Source organism: Mirounga leonina, unplaced genomic scaffold, assembly GCF_011800145.1.
Source record: "Mirounga leonina isolate KUSES-001 unplaced genomic scaffold, KU_Mleo_1.0 Mir_93, whole genome shotgun sequence".
Classification (NCBI taxonomy): Eukaryota; Metazoa; Chordata; class Mammalia; order Carnivora; family Phocidae; genus Mirounga; species Mirounga leonina.
This window is the reverse complement of record NW_023270854.1, coordinates 4,114,729-4,133,983: the sequence shown is the minus strand read 5'-3', so window position 1 is coordinate 4,133,983 and position 19,255 is coordinate 4,114,729. Positions and strand designations below refer to the sequence as shown.

General features: G+C 40.3%; 1 protein-coding gene across 1 annotated transcript in view; it reads left to right on the top strand.

The window, feature by feature from the left end:
* ZNF407 (zinc finger protein 407) overlaps positions 1-19,255 on the top strand; it is a 433,444-nt gene that overhangs the window by 152,317 nt on the left and 261,872 nt on the right. The window contains exon 4 of the mRNA XM_034996028.1: positions 5,587-5,661. Within this exon, the coding sequence (XP_034851919.1) occupies positions 5,587-5,661 (75 nt within the window). The remainder of the gene's footprint in view (positions 1-5,586; positions 5,662-19,255) is intronic.

Sequence of the window (19,255 nt, the reverse complement as noted above, 5' to 3'; positions counted from 1 at the left end):
CCTTGGAGTCTCAGAACGCCAGTGAAGTCCTAGAGAAAGAGCAAGGGGTGCAGGGATGCGGTATCATGTGTAGGTTTCCTTTCTTAGGGGGCTCTAGCATTTAGAATATGTGTATAAATGCTTGGAAAGTACCAAATAGGAGTTTCCTTTAAAGACATACTAAAGTTTAGAATTTTTACTCATTCAAGCCTTTCTTTCTTTCTCCTAGTTAGTTAAAATTATTGTTTTTAATCCAGAGACTTACGGCTCAAAGTCACACTGTAAAGGAGGAACAAACCAGGCCTTGGGTTTGTGGCCATTTGGAAGTGTGTGACCATTCATTATTTCTTTGCTTGCTTGCTGCTGCATTTAGTTTTAGAGTGCTTTGTTTCTGCCACCCTCCTCCCCCTGCCCTTCTTGGAGATTGATATAAATAGATAGAAATACAATGTAAATGAGTCAGCGTGAGTGCTTGCTTACATCTTAAGCTGCTGGCTTTCAGGTAGGTAGGTGTTTTTGTTTGAAGTGGATTTGTCAGATCTCTGAATCTTTTTTTTAAGATTTTATTTATTTATTTGAGAGAGAGAGTGAGAGAGAGAAAGAGCACAAGAGGGGGGAGCGGGAGAGGGAGAAGCAGACTCCCTGCTGAGCAGGTAGCCCGATGCGGGACTCAATCCTGGGACTCCAGGATCATGACCTGAGCCAAAGGCAGTCGCTTAACCAACTGAGCCACCCAGGCGCCCAGATCTCTGCATCTTGAGCTTTGAGGTCATCTTATGTACGTCAACTGAAATCTTCTAAAACTGTTATGTGTGTTGATTAAGGTGTTAACTGGTCCAATGGAGCAGAGGTTTTTGTAGTTGACATCCTTAAACTTTTTTTTCCTGGCTGTAACTAGATCCCCGGCACGATATGTACATTTACATGTATATTCACACACATACACACGTGCATAGAGAATCACATCTATGTATCAGTAGCGTGATGAATGTTAGCTATTATTCATTCATCTGTCCTTACCTGCTCCTCATGCTGTGTTGTTTCCAGTGTTTCTTCAGTTCTTTCTTTTTTTTTAAATTTTATTTATTTATTTGACAGAGAGAGACACAGGGAGAGAGGGAACACAAACAGGGGGAGTGGGGGAGGGAGAAGCAGGCTTCCCGCGGAGCAGGGAGCCCGATGTGGGGCTCGATCCCAGGACCCTGGGATCATGACTTGAGCCGAAGGCAGACGCTTACCGACTGAGCCACCCAGGTGCCCCTGTTTCTTCAGTTCTTATAAAATTCCCCTGAAGCACTGTTTCCCTGCCCTTTCCACCCAGGGGCTCGCAACTCGGAGGAGGTACTCAGCGTTCTCAAAGTTAGTCCAGGCGTAGTGGGCCACGGGGCCACGGCCACCTTTCCACCGCCTGCCCCCCCCCCCCCCCCGCTCGCTGTACTTGCCTGGGGGCTACTGCGAGCGAGGCAGCCATGCTCTGCTCACCTCAGCATGCGGAGCTCACTCGCCAGCGTTTGTCGGGTCCGCCGCTGTGGGCTCTGATGCCAGGTGTCTGAGCTTGTGGGGTTTGCTTTTTAAGTTTTCTGCTTCTTCAGCAGTGACTGAAAACTGTCAGTTCTGTTGCTGTTGGGCTCACTCAGCGTTCCTGTGGGTAAAGCCTGTGTTCCGACAAGCAGTTTGGGAAGTGTGGCGCGGGTGTGGAGGGGACCAGGGGGAGAACTGGGTGGGGGGCTCTGGATCCCTCAGTGAGACCTAACGAGTAAGTACATGTGCTCACCTCATAGGCCTGAATTACCGTGTCTTACAGATTCTTGTTAACTTACCGTGTTGTTGTGTTTGGCTTGTAACTGCTTACAAGCACCTGAAGTTCTCTCTGCTGTGACCCGTATCGCCTGCACTGACCTGATCATCAGACATTTGCAAGTAGCTGGATATTCTATCCTACAGGCCAGTCTTTGAGGAACATTTGCCCTTCTTAGAGAGACGAGGGCCACAGAAATCACGACATAGCAAAAACTCAAGAAACGTACTGCTCTTTGCTCGAGTTCCGGAGAAACCGCCTGTGCAAACCTGACTTTTGGCCCCTGCACCGAACGCCTGACTTGAATGTGTGCGTTAGGGAATGCTGGTGTGCCATGGTTCTTGGTTTCTGTTGCTCTGGTTTCTGTGATCGCGGCACTGTCTCTTATTTACCTAGGGAGATCCATCGGATAATCTCTCATGACTCTCAAGTGGAAATAATTCTGCAGTGATAAAACCTAAGGGACTAACGGAGGAGGTTCTGATTAGATGGATAGATCATGTAGGAGAAATTAGTTTAAAATTAGAAGTTAAAATATGAAAGGTTTGTCCTGAAAAGTAGAAATCTATAGCTAGGATGTAAATGTTATTAGTCTGCTCTTTTGACACCAAAAACAATTTTAAGTGACGCTATTTTAGGCAATTATACTTGGAAATCAATCATATTTAAAAACACTAGTTTTTATGATTTCAAGGTGTTCCTTCAGATTGTCAGGCATTTGCAGGTGGAGAGCCTCAGAAAGTATGTTCTAGCATGGATCTCGCCCTTGACAGCAAGACCAGAGGTTGGCCTCTTGTTGGGTACCTCTGTCAGAGTCGTCCGCCCCGCCCCAGTCCAGTCCCTCTGGCTGCTGTGAGCCGCACGGCAGGGAGTCAGACCCTGGGCCTGCAGTGCCTGGGCTCACCGGGGGACCAGCCCCTGAGGTTGTTGCTCCCACCAACACTCCCCCCCCGCCCTGCCCTGTCCTCCCCAACCTTCCACCACCTCTGCCTCTGAGAGCAGGCCCCGCTCACGGGCTCGCCCCCAGCTGTCCTGGCTGCCCTGCCTTCTGTGGCCTGCTCCATCCCCTGCGCCGGCCCTGGCCCAGGCCCTTGCCCCCTTCACACACAGACCGTGTTCCAGAGCCGTCCGGTGTAAAATTTTGATTCTGTCCTGACACTTCAGATCTTCCTTCTTCTTTTGTCTCTCTTTTTTTTTTTTTCCTACTACTACTTATCACATGATTTAAGATACTGTATGTTTTACTTTTTGTTCTTACCTGTTTCCCTCACTAGTTTTCACGTTTCCCGAGGCAGGCACTCTGGTTTTGTCACTGTGCTCTGCAGTGTGTCCAGGTGCTGGTCTTGGTGCGTGCCGGTGTGACCAGCGGTGTCCTTGCAGGGCCGGGGCGGGCTTGGTGCTGCTTCATCCTGCTGAGACGCTGCACGTTACAGAGTGAACGCTCCATGAAGGCACAGCTCTGTCTGATTTTACTTGTTAGTGACACACATAGTGAGTGGCCAGTAAATGTGCAGAAACACAATGAATGTACACAGGCATACATATTCATCAGGAGCAAGGCGTTTCGATTGTATAGCTTGTCAAATTTGGGACTATTTTTGTCTTATTTCTGGTGATTTATAGATTATAAAATTTCCAAAGCAATTATTATGTTAAAAATATTAAAGCAATACTGAGATGATGGCAGTGAGAGGTAGACTACATTCAGTAATCACTAATTGCTGGCAATATTATGTTCAGATAGGCTGGTAAGATGATTTTAGTCATGCTTTTAATTGAGCATGACATTGAGACTTTGATGCTACTTGTACTTATGTAGACCAAATTTAAAGCCTTTATACTTACTTTAAGTCAGATTTTAGATGAATGAACATTTTGCATTTAAGTATAATTGAGGTGTATTTTAGTATTATAAATTTTCCCCATAATAATAAAAAATTGTTATTCCTCCCAATAGTCTATAGACAGTCAGCAGGTAATTTAAGGATTATATTAGGTAGAAGCTTTCCCTGTCTGTGTACTTTAGTTTGTTCCCCTGTGCAGTGTATTATTTTTTGTTTCAATTCTTAAAGCTTACACATTTTAATTAATAGAAGTTTTTTCTTTTAGGAACTGCACTGTGGTTCTAAGCCCACATCTCTTAAATTATACTTGGTCGTGTAAATAAGCTGTGCTTTGCAACTTTGGGTTCTTAACCTTTGTACTTTGCTATTAGCTTTATGTTTTTTTAATTATAAGAAAATAGAGGACAGTAGGGAAGTTATGACTTAAATGGACTGTTATTACTGCATTCTTCTTTTAAGGAAATGAAAAATGTTATTTTGTCCAAATTAAGCAGAAACAAATATAGAATATCTTGTACTGTTTTTTTGCTAAGCCTTTAATATCATCACAGTTTGATTCTTTACACGTAATCATTATTTTTCCATTTTAATGATTGATAGTGTGCTCAGTTATTTATACTGTCAAGCGTGTATTGTCCGTAGTTATTACCTCATATATAAAAAAGAATGAATGATGCCATTTTCAGCATATACAAATACATTATTTGAATAATGAAGTCACAGTCATTTAAAAAATACAAATATATTACTTTAGCCTTGAAACTGAGGTTCCCTAATATTATAGGAAAAGAACCAAAATAGACCAGACATGAAAAAAACAAAAGAAAAAAGAGGCATTCACCTTTTTAGAAATTGTTTCAGTCGTACCGTTTGGCATGTCTCTTCCATAAGGCCATAATACTTTACAGCCTTACGTTGCCCGTTTGTGCAAACATGTCCAGATGAATTCAGTGTTTAATGTTAAGAATCTTATAACATGCCAATTTGATTTGTAGCCCTTCATATCATAGAATGCTAATTAAAATCATATTTTTGCATATGTCATGCCTTTCATGTACATATGCAAATAGATTCTGTTGCCTTTCAGCTATTGGTAATTAACTTTATGAAGGACAGCTGTAATACATAATTAACAAAAATGTTTGCAAGCCCTTTTACACTGAAAGTTATAACATTAATTTTTTTTTCTCTTATCAAGAGAACCACTTTAGTCTGATGCTTCTGAATGAGACCTAAATTGTTTAAATAATCATACTATGTAATTAAATTGATGTTGTACTGTGGTCAGAAGGAGACTGGTGTTCCATGGACTGGCTGCTGATTCCTGTCCATTTCATATTTATGTCCTCAAAATTGAATTAAGTAAGCTGATTTGTGTATAAAATAAGATAGCGTGTCAGGTAATACTTTTTGTTTGTTTTAGTTATTGATATCTTCTTGGCACTTAAGTACATTTTTTTTCATGTGCCACAGACACAGTAAACATATCATTTTTAAAAACCCCTTTTCAAAGTATTACCATGTTTTCAAGGAAGCTTCATGGAGGCTATTTATTTTCTCTTTTATAGTTCCTTAAATATTTCATAAAATGACATTTTCTCAAACTCCTTCCCTGATTGAAGTATGGGATCAACTAGGGGGCAGTGAAGATTATGTCGAGGCATCGCTTTGTCTCTCTTAAGACAGGGAAGGCAATGACTGAGGTACAGTCACCATTTCTGCTCCTGTTCGCACACTCGAGTAAGAAAATGAACCAGTTAGTTTAAATACAGTTATTTCTTCCGGTTTTCAGGTATCACAGTACGTTTGATCTGCAGGCAAGCTTCTTGTTTACCAGGAATGCTGCTCTAATGTGCATTTTCATATTACATCTGTATATAATTGCCTGTTTTAAGTACTTTGTGGACATATTTTTAGCAGAGAGTCATGTTTTAGTTCTTTAATTACTGTTATTCCTTTCTTTAGGGTTGCTTTTGTAATGAAGAAGCACTTAAATACGCATCTACTAGGCAAACATGGAGTTGGCACCCCAAAAGAAAGGTAATTTTTGCTCATTTAAAAAAAAATTAACAAATACGTTTATATTTGCATTTTAGGCTTTGTTTAATGATGTGACTTCTAGAATTTTTATCAAGTCAGTTCATCATGTTTTGCATTTGTGGTACTCTGTTGTTGAATGTGATATTTCATACCATTCTCCCACAAAAATTTAATGTCATTTTAATTTTAGAAATTTGGATCTAAAAGTACTTGAAAAGATTTGAGGGACTTTGAATTTGTGAAATTGTGGAATAACCCTGAAACAGTAGAAAAGTTTATTTAGGAGGGGATTGACCTCTGCACATGTGTTTGAATGAACTAAAATAATTATATAAAAGTAAACTTTATCTATTTTTTCCTGCATTTTTATTTTGAGGTTTTAAAATAGTATTTTCGAATTCTTACTGTAGAATTAAACATTACTGATACTAAAAAAGAAATACATCTTGTGTCATCCCCAAAATAATACTCTAGTTGCCATGTCATGGAAAATAACACTATAATTATTATGTCATCAACTGCCAGGCTTTCTTTTTTCCTGCTACTGTATCATAATTAGCTTCATCACATAGACTTAATTATATTAGGTGAGCAGAAATATAGCAATGTCAGCTGTCAAGTGAGTATGGCTACTTCTAAAATTTTTGAATCTCTAAGATGTATAGCTCACTCAGAGCTAGTGAAAATTCCTCTATCCTTCCTTCAAAGATATAGTATATTTCCTCCCAATCCTCTGTGATGGTATCTGAAACTCTCTAGACACTCCCAGAAACTTTTGGTTTTTAATACTTTTTTAAGATGTCAGTAATGATGCAGTTTGTTCTACGATTCTGCAGCCTAGGACCTCCTAGGACCTCTTCCTTATTTGTAAATGTTTAATTGCCTTTTTAAAAAATTTAAAATGCTCTTACCAATATTTTCTGTGTTTACAAGCAATTTGACTTGACTTGTATTGAAGGCATATTGTTTTCTTTAGTGTTTTAGTTTGGGCATGACTACTGTGTCAAAATATTGAGGGTTACGTGTGCCTCCTCTTTATCTTTTGATTTCTGGTACTTCTCTTTGTGGCATTATATTTAATTTGAGCCAAACTGTATGTGTTGAGCATATCCTGAACGCATAATTCTTGAAATTCAACAAATTCTATATTACTTACATTATGGTTTGGGACTTGTTGCAGTTATGTTTCATGGGTGTATAAGGGAGTGGAAACAAAACATTTGTATGTACTCTGTTGCTTTTACATGCATTATCTCGATTAATCACTCTGTGATGTTATTAGCAGTGCATTATTATTCCAGGTTTTTAGATCTGAGGGTTGAGATTCAGGGATATGCAATAATTTATTCAGTGTCTTATAATTAATGAATGTTAGAATTGTTATTTTTCAGACTCTAATCCCATTGTCCTTCCTTCTACTGATTATCTCACACTGAGAATCTCTACATACAGTTACTTAGGGATTTTGTTCCCCAAATGAATTTTGAATGAAAACAGTCTAGATCAGATGATTAGTAAAAAGAAAATATCTCCCTACTGTAACTCAGATGTGTCATTTTACTTTTTATTTAGAAATTCATAAAGGTTAAATAAGTGTTCATATCACTTTATACTAACGAAAACTTCATCACCATATACATATTTTTATCCTCCAAGCACTTAAATACAGTGGGCACCTCCTGTATATTATGATAGGAGATTGAAGATCCCAGATGTACTGTTTGGTTTCCATTACCTTTTCTGTATACTCCAGGAACACTTGCTTGTTTCCGTTCATTTCAGCCCCCAACACCTTCAGGGAGGCTACACAGAGGCAAGAGAAAGATCGCATGTCTTTCTTCCCTTTGAGGCGTGGTAAGCTTTTTCTCCGGCATTGACACGGTTTTGGTTCTAAAATTGGGAAAGGAACTTCAAGTGGGAAGGCACACCCTGTCTCCTGGGTCCTGACTCCCTCGTAGTCCAGGCTGTTAAGTTCCTCTCAGCTGGACATCTTCCATTGAATTGTTGCCTTTATTAAGACCTCTGGGTTTCAGAACACTTCTCGTTTAGGACACTTGTCTCACTGCACAGAAATACTCAGAAGGTCTGGACCCCGTGGCAGCATCCTTTCCCAGTAGACCCATGGAGCTGGGGAGAGTCGCATTCAAGTAGCAAAGTCTAGCATAGTTAGTGCCAAAGGGCTCCCATTCCACCTTCCTCCCTGCCTTGGAAAGGGAATTGATGCCTTTTAATGATTTTAGGAAACAAAGAAACTCTTTATCAGCATGTTGAACCATCACTTTGGGCATAACTGTTCTCTAAATTAAGTTAAACATTTTTTTCGTACCTATTTAAAACATTAATGCCTTGGCTATAATTTTGCAAGCTTGCTATATTTTAATTTTTCCAGGGCAAAATAATCAGCTTACTTTTTTATGTTTTAAATTTGATTCTCCCCTTATGCATTGCATATTATAGCAAATAGTAATAGAAGTTAGCCAAATAGGCTGTGACAATTTAATTAATAATGCATTTTGTTTGCAAGTATTTAGGCCTTGTGCTTTGAGTGATAAATGCAAAAATGATAATTTATTACAAGTAAATTCATGTACTTGCACTATAGTTTGATGAACCAGTAAATTTTGTCAGCATGACTGTCATTAGCAACAGAAAGCTAGATAATTTCAAATATATATGTTTTGACTTCATGAACACCTGAAGTGATGGCTTGTGTAAGAACAAGTTTTTCTTTTTGTCCCTAAATTTGCATGAACTTATTTTAAGGTAGTAAACACACCACTGTATTTCTGAAGTCTTGTACACTTAAATATAAAGAACTAAATATAGGCACATTCGGTTTACGTTCCAAAATAATAAACTCCAATTAATTTGCAAGTTCATTCTAAAGTATTTCCTATTTTAGGTAAGTAATTCTGTTTGTAATATAGTAAGCCAAAGTATCTTTATGACTCTTTGGGTTCGCTAATAGTAATCTAGAAAATGAGCCTATGCACAATTACTACAACTGAAACAGCCATAATAAGTTTATCTCATGTGGAAGCCAGGCGCGTGTTATAATCGAAAGGGATGGCATGCCTGGTTTAGTGCTTCAAAGTCAGCTGGGCTTTGAGCGACTGTAAATAGGAGGAGGGGAAGGGGCTCCCTGGGCATCTGAGTTTGTGGTGTCCAGGCGCCAGTGGAAGTTAGCTGCCCTGACAGCCTCTCAGGAAGGCTCTTCTGCCCCCAACCACATATACCAGTGGAGATTTTAAATTGGATCCATACATCAGAGAGTCTAAGAGCTAAATAATTCCATGATCCACCAAAATGTACCTGTTTTTTCAAGTTATTAATGAATGAAAGTATTTCTTCAGTGAAGCAATTTTGGAGGCATCTACTCAGGTTATAAGGCTCAGACAGGGCATTGTTGTCCACATGGGGTGTTTAGGCCCTGGGGGCGGGCTGATCAGTGCTTTTGTTCAGGTTGAGAGGGTTTTCCCCAGGCCTCCTTCAGGTTTTAATTGATGCTGGCTGTATCCCCTTTTACTAGATGCTTGGGACTTATGGTTAGCCATCTCCCTTTTCATGGCACTTTTGGTCTTACTGATAAGTCAAGTCTTTCCCCCCACGTGTTTCTAATGTCCAGGTGTCACCAGGACTAACTGTGAGTAGAAGTCCTGGCAGCTCTCATACCTGCTTCTCCTTTGCTCTGAGCCTCTGGGACCACACAGGGCATCCTGTAGGACTTTGGGGTCATCCTTGTCTCCTTTCCTTTCTCTCTTTTCTCAGAAGTGTTTATATGTTAGGTATGAAAGCATCACTGTTCTTTTCAGTTTAGATGGAAACATCACCCTTTTCCTTGAAACATGAAAGTATCCCAAACCCAGACATTCCTAGAGAAAGCGTATAGATGTGCGTGTGCAGTAGTTTGGGTTATTAGAAACTTAGGTTACTTTTATTTATTTATTGAGGATTTTATTTATCTGAGAGAGAGTGAGCCAGAGAGAGCATGAGCAGGGGGGAGGAGCAGAGGGAGAGGGGAAAGACTCCCTGCTGAGCTGAGCAGGAAGCCAGATGCCAGGCTTGATCCCAGGACCCTGGGATCTTGACCTGAGCTGAAGGCAGCAGCTTAATCTACTGAGCCATCCAGGTGCCCCCAAAACTTAGGGTACTTTTAAATGAGAGAATAATACGTTTTATAAAAACTCTGAATGACATTTATTTAAACAGTTTCAAATTTTTCCCTACCAGAGGAGTATGAGATTAACTCCTGTTATTGTCACTTGATTGTCCATTTGAAAGAAATTAAGTTCCTTTGGCTAAGTTGTCAGTGGGTTAAGACTCTGACTCTCGTTCTCAGCTCAGGTCTTTATCTCAGGGTCCTGAGTTCAAGCCCCAGGTTGGGCTCCACTCTGGGCACTGGAATGGAGCCTACTTAAAAAACAAAACAAAACAAAAAGGATCATCATCTTCCTCAGTGTTTATTCCTTGTGAATTTCTGTAGGGGAAACACTGTTTTCTGTTCTACCACTGAAATGGGTAGTGTATTCTCATGGATGCATCGAGATCTTTTACTCTATGTTTATGAGCATCATGTGATCTCTGTGGAGTGTTTTTGTAAAACCTCTCAGGTCATTTCTGTCTGCTGGCCTCAGGCTCGCTCTCACCGTTATTCACCCACTGTGTATTGGTCTCCCTCTCATTTCTTGTCTTACTCTAGTGGCTGGCAGATTTTTTTCTTTCTTTCTTTATTTAGGAAAAATAAAGTGTTTAGGGGCTCTTCTCTGCTTTAAAAAATATATATTTATACCAGATATAACTCTCTTGAGCCCAGATGGAGGAAAACATGTCTTCTTTCCATCTCGGCTCGCTTACTTTAATGAGTGGGAGGTTGTCATATTTTGATGTTCTAGTATTGCATGAGCTTAGAACTCTCCTTCTTCTGTCTTTTCCCATTTCTCCGTCTGCAGACAGTATCCAGTGTAGAATTAGTATCCTGTGATCATTTACCATGGTTTTATTGTGCACAAGTAGGATTGAACAGACATATAGCCCTGATAAGTAATCACTTCTATGTGGAAAGATAGATAGAAGTCACATCAGTTCATCTAAACCCAAGGTTATTTATTATTTTTAGAAAATTTCCTTTTATATTTTACTGACTTAAACTGACAGTTTATTAAGGTACATACAGAGATAAGTATGTATTTTCCACGAAAGATATCTTGTCAGTGTCTGGGAAGTATTTCTCAATTAAATGGGTAATTTAGATGTTCTATGATTGCTTCATGCCAAATGGTTTCTTACTGAAATGGGTATTTTCTAACTTTGACTTGATGAATTTTCCTGGTGGAAGTTAACAAAGGCATCAGTGGTCTAGAAGGTCGGGTTCTCAGATCCTCATAGTTGTTTGAAGTTTCCAACTTACTTTTTGGGGAGGTATTTGGACCTAGTTAGAGATAATTCTCATGGCTCATCCCCAAGGGGATGGAAATCGCTATTCTCAGGCTCGTGCCTTTTTGTCAGGCTCCACAGTGTCCACGAAGCTGTGGCGGCCCTGCTCCTCCTTCGGCTGAGGATTCAGAAGCTCCGTGGAGGGTCTGGATTCCGCACCTCTGTCCTATTGTTGACAGGCCTGCATGCGTGTTCCTTCTGTTCCCTTCCTGACCTGTTGTCACTGGTAGCCTTTAGGTAGCAGCGTGGCTAGAGAGCCCCTCTCCTTCCCTGCCTTGCTTTTGTTTTCTTCCTCCGATAAAACGGACGTCTTAGTTTTTGTGGTAATGACTTACATTTAAAGATGTTTTAAGAACCTTATAAAACCTTATAAACTCCTATTTTTATTATTAAGTTAGTTCTCAGGTTGCTGCTCATGAAAATATGTCTGATCTTCCTTGTGAGACTCAGGGCCAGTTTATTTCTGGTCTTGGTTCCAGGAAAGGTTGTGCCTTTCTGAAACAACTTGTCATTTTGGTCTTAAGTACCAGCAAATCCCATAGATAATTGAGTTTTCCTCTTTATGTTTACTGCTGGGAAGCTCAGTGCCAGAATTATAGTCCACCTCTAGACAGTGGGCTTCATGGTACGCATTTTATTTACTACTGTTACTTCGTGTCTCATAATTTTTTTCCCTTAGGGCAGATGCCATTTTATGTAAGCAGTATGTTGTAACCACCTCCCATAAATCAGTGCTTCCATAATTCAAGGGAAGTTTTGCATTGGGAGTTTTTGTAAAGTGGGGTCAGTATTTGTGAGCACATACGCCTTTAGCTGTTTGGTTTTGGGGCAATGTGTTTAGTAGCGTGAAGTCCTATTATGGGACTTCGTAAAAATTGTCCTTGCCCTATGTTGTGAAAACTTATTGCACTTCCTTATACTACTTCTAATGGTGCTCCTTGTTTCTCAAGATTATTTATTTTGAAGACTGCTTGCTGCTCAAGTTTGCTGAGCAGACATAGTTAGTATGTACTCCGCAGGGAAAGAAGTGGGAATTGCTTGCCTTTCATATCAGACATCCTCTCTAGCTCGGTCAGAAATGAGTGCTGCTCTTGGTGCATCATGGTTATGTTGATCAAATACCATATTTACTACTTTAAAGGAAATTCTCACATTGGTAGCAGAAGATTTTTAAGTGTTAATGATATATATATATTTGTTACGGAAATGTAAGATTGTTTTCTACTCTTTCTAAACTTTATTTTTTAATTTTAAGCCAGCATGTTGAGCATTCATCTCTGCGTTTAATTCTTGGGCATTTAAAAAACATGAGTATTACGCTCTGACTGGTGACCATTTCCTAAACAATGCATAGTCTGTGGATCTTTAGTTCTTCACCGTATACCACTCCCCCACAACCCTACGCCCAAGGTCACTCCAGGCACATGGAAAGTGAACAGGCCAGGCTTGAGCACACCTCACAGAGGGCCCCTGACTGTGTTCTGCTGGGGAGGCCCTAACCCCAGATTACATTTAAAATGTAGCCCTGCAAAAAGGTCTTTCCAGACCATCCATCCTAGAATAACACCTCTCCCAGATATTCTCTGGAATAGTACCCACCTGTCTTTCCATCAGAGCCTTATACCTAGTAGAATTCTTTTTTGCCTTTATGTGTATTTTAGCTCTCTGTCCTGATCCGCAGCCCATCAGCCCCAAATCTGAGGGGCATGATGGCAGAGGCTGTATCATCTTTAAACACCAATACCATCTGAATTTTGGAACCCAGTAGTAACTGTAGTAGTAAATGTTTACTGCAAGAATAAGCCGGTGAATAAATGAGATGCCTTTATCAACAACTCTCGTAATAACCCTTATGCAAGATTGTTTCCTCTCCTAAAACTTTCCTTTGCATCGTTGTGTAGCTCTTCCCTTTCTTTCTACACATTATGGACACCAATCTCTTCTAAAAATAAAAATCATATAATACTCAAGGATTATGGGAAGAGTTAGGATGAGCCTGGGAAACTGGGTTGGAATCAGGCTGAAAAGAACCTGGAGTCAAGGGGCAGTTACCTTTGACTCTGTCCGTAAGAGGAAGCAGGTGAAGTTAGAGCTCTCGGAATTATGCATCCGTCAGTGTGGAGTTCAGGCCCCAGGGAGAGCGTGTGGGCGGGTGGGTTAGCATCGTCATAGCAACAGGTACTGCTGAGCGCCGTCTCCTGTCCCTGGCTTGCTGCCGGGACCCTTCCCTCGTTCCAGCTCCAGTGTCCTTCACCTGAATCATGCTGCAGAGCCACCCTGCAAATCAGCTTTTAATTGTCTATTTGATTTTGTTAGACACGTTCTTTTCTCAACTCCATAACCCATTTTCTTCCTTTCTTGATACTTTGGTTCTCCCCCAGCCCCCGCTGTGTGCACTCCTAGAGCATCCCATCTCCTGCTTCCCAGTACAGATATTTTCTGTTTCCAGTCTCAGCCTGAGGCCCCTGTCCTTTACGAGTCCCTTTTCATTCATTCCATCTCTGATTGACCTTGTTTTTCACCACATTTCTATGGAACATTGGTGAATAAAGGGTAGATATGTGTGTGGTTAGGAATTCTTCTATCCCCCCACTTCTGGCTTCCAAAAAAAGAAACCCAGAAGACTATAATAGTACTGCATACGTTATAACTATGTCATCTAGTGCTAGTTCAGTGAGTTATTGGACCAGAGATGTATGGGTTAGTACCATGACATCTGCTTTATTCTGTGGCCTCCTCTTACTCCCATATAGAAATACAACAACTGAATCCTGTGGGGATGTGAACTGTCTATACCTTTTTTAGTGTGAATGTTTGAATTGCTTTTGTACTGCTGTGCTTTAGTTTTTTGCTATGCTTTAGTTTAGTAATTCAGTCAGATCTTGGATATAAGAATATCTTCTGTTTTAACCTTTTTTAAGGTCAATGAATAAGTGATTCCAAATACGATCAAATATGTTAAATGTTCAGAATATAGGTGTTTTTCCCTGGCAGGCATCTAGAATATTTTTGGCTATTCTCTTCTTTTATTTCACTTAAATTACTTTTAGAACATTGGGGCTTATACATCTGGACTCTGACTAAAATATGCCTTAAGCTCTTATCTTTAATTCCCAGTCAGTGCCAGAATTAAAAAGAACAAAGGCCTATATGTTCACTGCAGCCTTCAATTATGCTTAATTACCAACTTTTATACAGTTTCATTATACAGTACTGACTTTTTGTGAGAGGTTCTTTATATTCATGATGCCTCGGTAGCTGCTTATAAAAGTCCAAGATTAAAATTTTTCCTGTGGAATTTTCAGGAAACTTATAATCTTTCTGAAGTAATTTTTATAAAGTTGGATCAAAGCAAATTTGATCGACCATTTTAACAGATGAGAAACAAGATGTTTACATTTCATTACACTCTGGAGCTCCCATAGGAAAAATCAAGGGTTCACATAGGTTACTCTCTAAGATCTTTCCCCCCATTTCTTGGTCCTGGGGTTACTTGTATAATCAGTTGTGAGCTTAAAACAAAGGGCATCTCCACTGGTATTCCGGCTCTCCCATCCTTAGTGTTGACAGGAGAAAACAAACAGTGATGTGCCCTATGAGACATATTGGTCCCGTAGTAATCTTAGTGTTCTTCCGAAGCACTGGTTTTCATTTCAGCCAATCCTTTATTCCCTTTCAGAAGAATCATGATTTTGTTTGATGCTTACTAATATGTTAGCACCTCCTAAGATCGAATCATATATGTTAACACTTAGGTTGAAAACTGTCAAATATTAGTACTTTTATAGGAGTCAACCCAATTTTATTTTGAGCTGTTTCTAGCATATGGTCTCAATATAGAGATCTGCTTTTCAGAGAGTCAGTTCCGTTGAGTTCTAATATAATTCCAGTTCTTTCTTGCTTTATGGATGCCTTCCTAGACCTAGTATGGTATGGTAAGTGTGATAGAGGAGTTGGGTCAAGGTAGCGTGACCAATGTGAGCATACTGCATGTGCTGTTCCCACCCACCATGGTGCTGGAAGCCGTGGCTCCGTGTCTTCTGTATGGATCAGCATGGATTGTCCTTTCAAACAAGGTACAGATTTTGTCTCTGTAAATCCTCCCCTACATTTTCATTCTCTATAATCACATCTTCCCACCGAGGTCAGTGTACTACTTAATTCATTCTACATTGTTTTGCTCTTAAAATAGGTGGTACATGCCCTATTTCCACACTAGATAATTTCTTGAGGGCATGGTTGGTGACTTTCTTTGTTAGTTTTTCAGAGGGTGATTGACACTCAGTGACTGTGGATGGATGTAAGATACTAAAGTCTTCATTGAAATTTTTCTTTCTTAAGGTGGACTTTTTCTTTGTTGGTCTAATATAGTCACACTATGAAAAGGGTATTACAGACTAACAGAGTTTTATGTCCCTATAGATGGTCCTGCCTCTTAGCGTAACAAGCTCAGGTGCATTCTTCTGAGTCACTGTGCCTTCCACCTCATCTCTGATGACACCTGGTCTCAGTTCTCAGGGCTTATGGTGAAGTGAGCATGAATTTATAGTTGTACAAGTATAAAAAATCATAATCTGTATGCATAGCATTTTTAAAAAATTCTCGTTTTTAGGTGAAAATGTATTAAAGCAGCTTTCAGTTGCTAATGTCTAAATAATATCTGTACCCCCTTTTCCATGCTTACCTGATTAAGCAAATGATTATGGGAAACAGCAGGTTCAGCAGAACATACATATGAAAGTTTTTATTGAAATTAAACCCCAATATTTTGTGTGTTAATTACAACTGATAATTTTCTTTTCCATTCTCACAGCATTCAAAATGTCTTTGTCTCATTTCATATTTATAATTAATTAATATGGATATGCCATATATTATCAGCAAATGGGAAGTGGCAGACTTATTGCTGGATATCAAGTTTTTAAAAATATATGGTTTGGTTTTTTAAAAAATATATTACTTATATGATTACCAGATTTTGAAGATGAGGAAAAATTTTAACAAAATAATTACCCCAGTGTTTATTATCTTGTTATTAGTACTTGTAATAATGGTTTCTGAATGTATTTCAAAGCTTCAGTGAATTTTTGAGTTTTCTCTTTTGCTTAAACAGAAAAAAAAAAAAAAGTACATAGAAGATAGCCTTATAAAACCAAAGAAAAAAGCAGGGCTGCTCCATCTGAACCTGGAGGAGGGTCCCAATGACCCCATCCGTGATGGGGCATCTTCTCTGCATCTCAGGGAAGCTGTGGGCTCCTCATCAGAGTAAAGAAGATCTCATTATACACGCAGAGCTCTTTTACTTGTCCAGTAGGCCATGAACTTTTACAGCTTTAGCATTCATAATATTGTTGATGCCTGAGTGATCAGACATAATTTCAATTCCTCCGGACATTCTGCTTCGAAGCGGACATGCTCCGAGGCCACCGAGTCAGAGCTCCTAAGTCCGCTGCTGCTCAAGCCCCAGCCTTCCTGTCTTGGCACGGCCCAGGCCTAGTGTGCCCTTCCTTTCCCCCCGCCTCTGGGGCCGCTCAGGAAGTGCTTAAAGCCAGAGCGGCTTAATCAGGTGGGTTCAACTGTTGGGAGCTGATGCTGAAAATAAGGAAAGAATGAGAAAAAAATCTAAGAAAGTAATCATTCACAGCTGGAAATATGAGGTTGGGATAAATTAAAATCTGGAATGTAACATTCTTGTTCTCAGCTTTGGTGGTGAATCCACAGATGTTCATTAGATTGTTGAATGCATAAATAAGATGGGGCCACCAGTGGGCCTGCGCTCACCGAGGATTGTTTTTGGCCCCATTTTGTGCGCTCAGGACTTTGTGGTAAGCCCGTCACTTCCCACAGTCGGTAGCCTGCCCCGCAGCCCGCCGTCATGCGCTGGCCATGCAGCAACGTGAAGGTAGAGCTAAAGACTTGCCCTTAGTCATCTGGCTAGAGAAAGAGTGCTCCACCGAGTGAAGGAGAACACTTTACTGAATACGGGAGAGATGCTCTCGTCCTGGGAGTGCTAGTAATGGAAGACATCAGCGTTTGAACAAAAGTGTCATTTGTTCAAAAATCATTAGTCTTTAAAAATTCATCTGAAATACCAGCATGAACTTTAATTCATATCACTATTTAATTCACTTTTATTATGAGAGAAGTTTGATTTGGAAATCTTAGGAAGCATTTTGCTTTGTGTAGCGTGAGGTTACAGTGGAGGGACCCTCCGTGTTGTGGGGAAGCGGTTTCTTCAGCGCGCAGAGGTCCCCAGGAAGGGTCCTGAGGCCAGCTCGCGCCCCTCACGGACGGTCCCTGTCCGGACGCACGGCGGGGCTTCCGGCAGCCGCACTGGACCGCGCTTGCTAGGAGGCCTGCTGAGGCTCCAGCAGTGTCTGAGGGTGAGGCCTGGGCGAGCTCTGTCCTGGGAGGTGGAGGTGCTGCACGCGGGGATGGATGTTGTGAGCTTCAGTCGGAAATGGCTTCCTTCTGCAGTGCCCCTTGTACCCGGCTCTGCGCTGCCTCGCGGGGCCTCCTCGCAGACGCCGCCCGAGTTCCCTCGGCCCTCTGCGCCCCCCCGGAAGGTCAGCGTGCTCTGCTGAGCGGCGCCAGCCCGGCCTCCGCCTGCGCTCAGCGTGCTGTGTCCTCGTCCTTGCATGTGTGTCCTGGTGGACGCCATCCTCCCTCGCTGTTCTGGGGACTTAGGTTGATGTCACTGCACTCGTGGCGTTCTGAGTTGGAGTGTACAGTTTCTTTATTTTCCTTATTGGAAGGATTCATAGCTTTATTAAGGAATTTGGACTGTCTTTATAGAATCCCTGAGATACTAAAGGGGTCACTTAATTTTTTTAAAATAATTTACCAGCTTCTATGAAGGACGGTATATTCTGTAGGGCTTTCTAAAGGTCTCAGTTCATATGCCTTGCAAATGTCAGTGGCTCGCTATATTTAATTTGTCCTAACACCAGGTAGCTTATTGCAGAATTAGCTTATTGCAGAACAATAACAGAATTTTGGATTTTAAAGGGAACCTTATATTTCACAGATGTGACAATAGTTTCAGAGAGACTTGCCCTAGATCATCTGGTTGTTCAAAATCTTGACAATTCAGAAGAAGTCTGTGTCTGCAAATTTTGTAAATTTCCTTGCATCCTTCTTTGGTGAAAAAGAACTATGATTCCATAGTTCTTTGGTAAAACTATGCTCTTTCATGGCTGATCTTTTGATAGCATTGCATATAATGCTTAATAGCTTCTCAGCACTTTTAATCTTAGTAACTGCTGGCAAATTAGGTACAACTTAGTGTATTTATGAAACGTAATCCTCCCCCCCCTTTTAAGGTGCTTATTCGTGAAATAGAATATAAAAAAAATAGAAAAGTCTGAGTGTATTTGTTTAAATGAACAAGACATGTTTGTTTTTAGTCTGAAGCATGTTGCTGTAAAACTTTTATAGTGATGCTATTTACAGAAATTATAGGCTTACTTTGTTTCTTTCGATGATGGCATCATTTTTGTTAGCCTTTGTTGGGATATAAAATATAAAGCATGATTTTTCTTGAGAATATTACACAATGAAAAGGTATATCAACTGGACAAAGATGCAGTTTTCTTCACTTAGTAGGAGGGAAGGTGTGGGAGTGCATTTCAGACTGGGACTGACAGCAAGATCAACTTGCACGAGTAACACACATTGGAGGCCAATGAATTCAGCTGTTTGCGGTATCATCAGTCATATCATCATGAATATTTCCTTGTTATTCTATACAGGCTTTAAAAAGTAAAGTTGCAATTGGTATTAGCTATAAATCAATACATCAGAAACATTTTTATGGAAGTTACTGCTCATCTGTTACTATCACAGCACTGAAAAAAAAATTCCTATTAGAATTACTTCAGTATTATGAATGTCACTGTAGTGAGTTTTGTGGTACTCAACATTTTAGCAGTTCTTTCTACATTAATTGAGTAGCCAGTTTTGCCACAGATTTTTCCCTTATGTTTTTTCCCCCTTTGAGGTAAAATTGGTATATATGCTGTAAGTTTAAGCTGTACAACCTTACAATTTGACATCTGTATATACTTCAGAGCAAGCACCACTATGCATCTAGTTACCATCGATCACAGTGACTCCCTTCACCCATTTCACCCACCTCGCAAGCCCCTTCCCTCTGGTGACC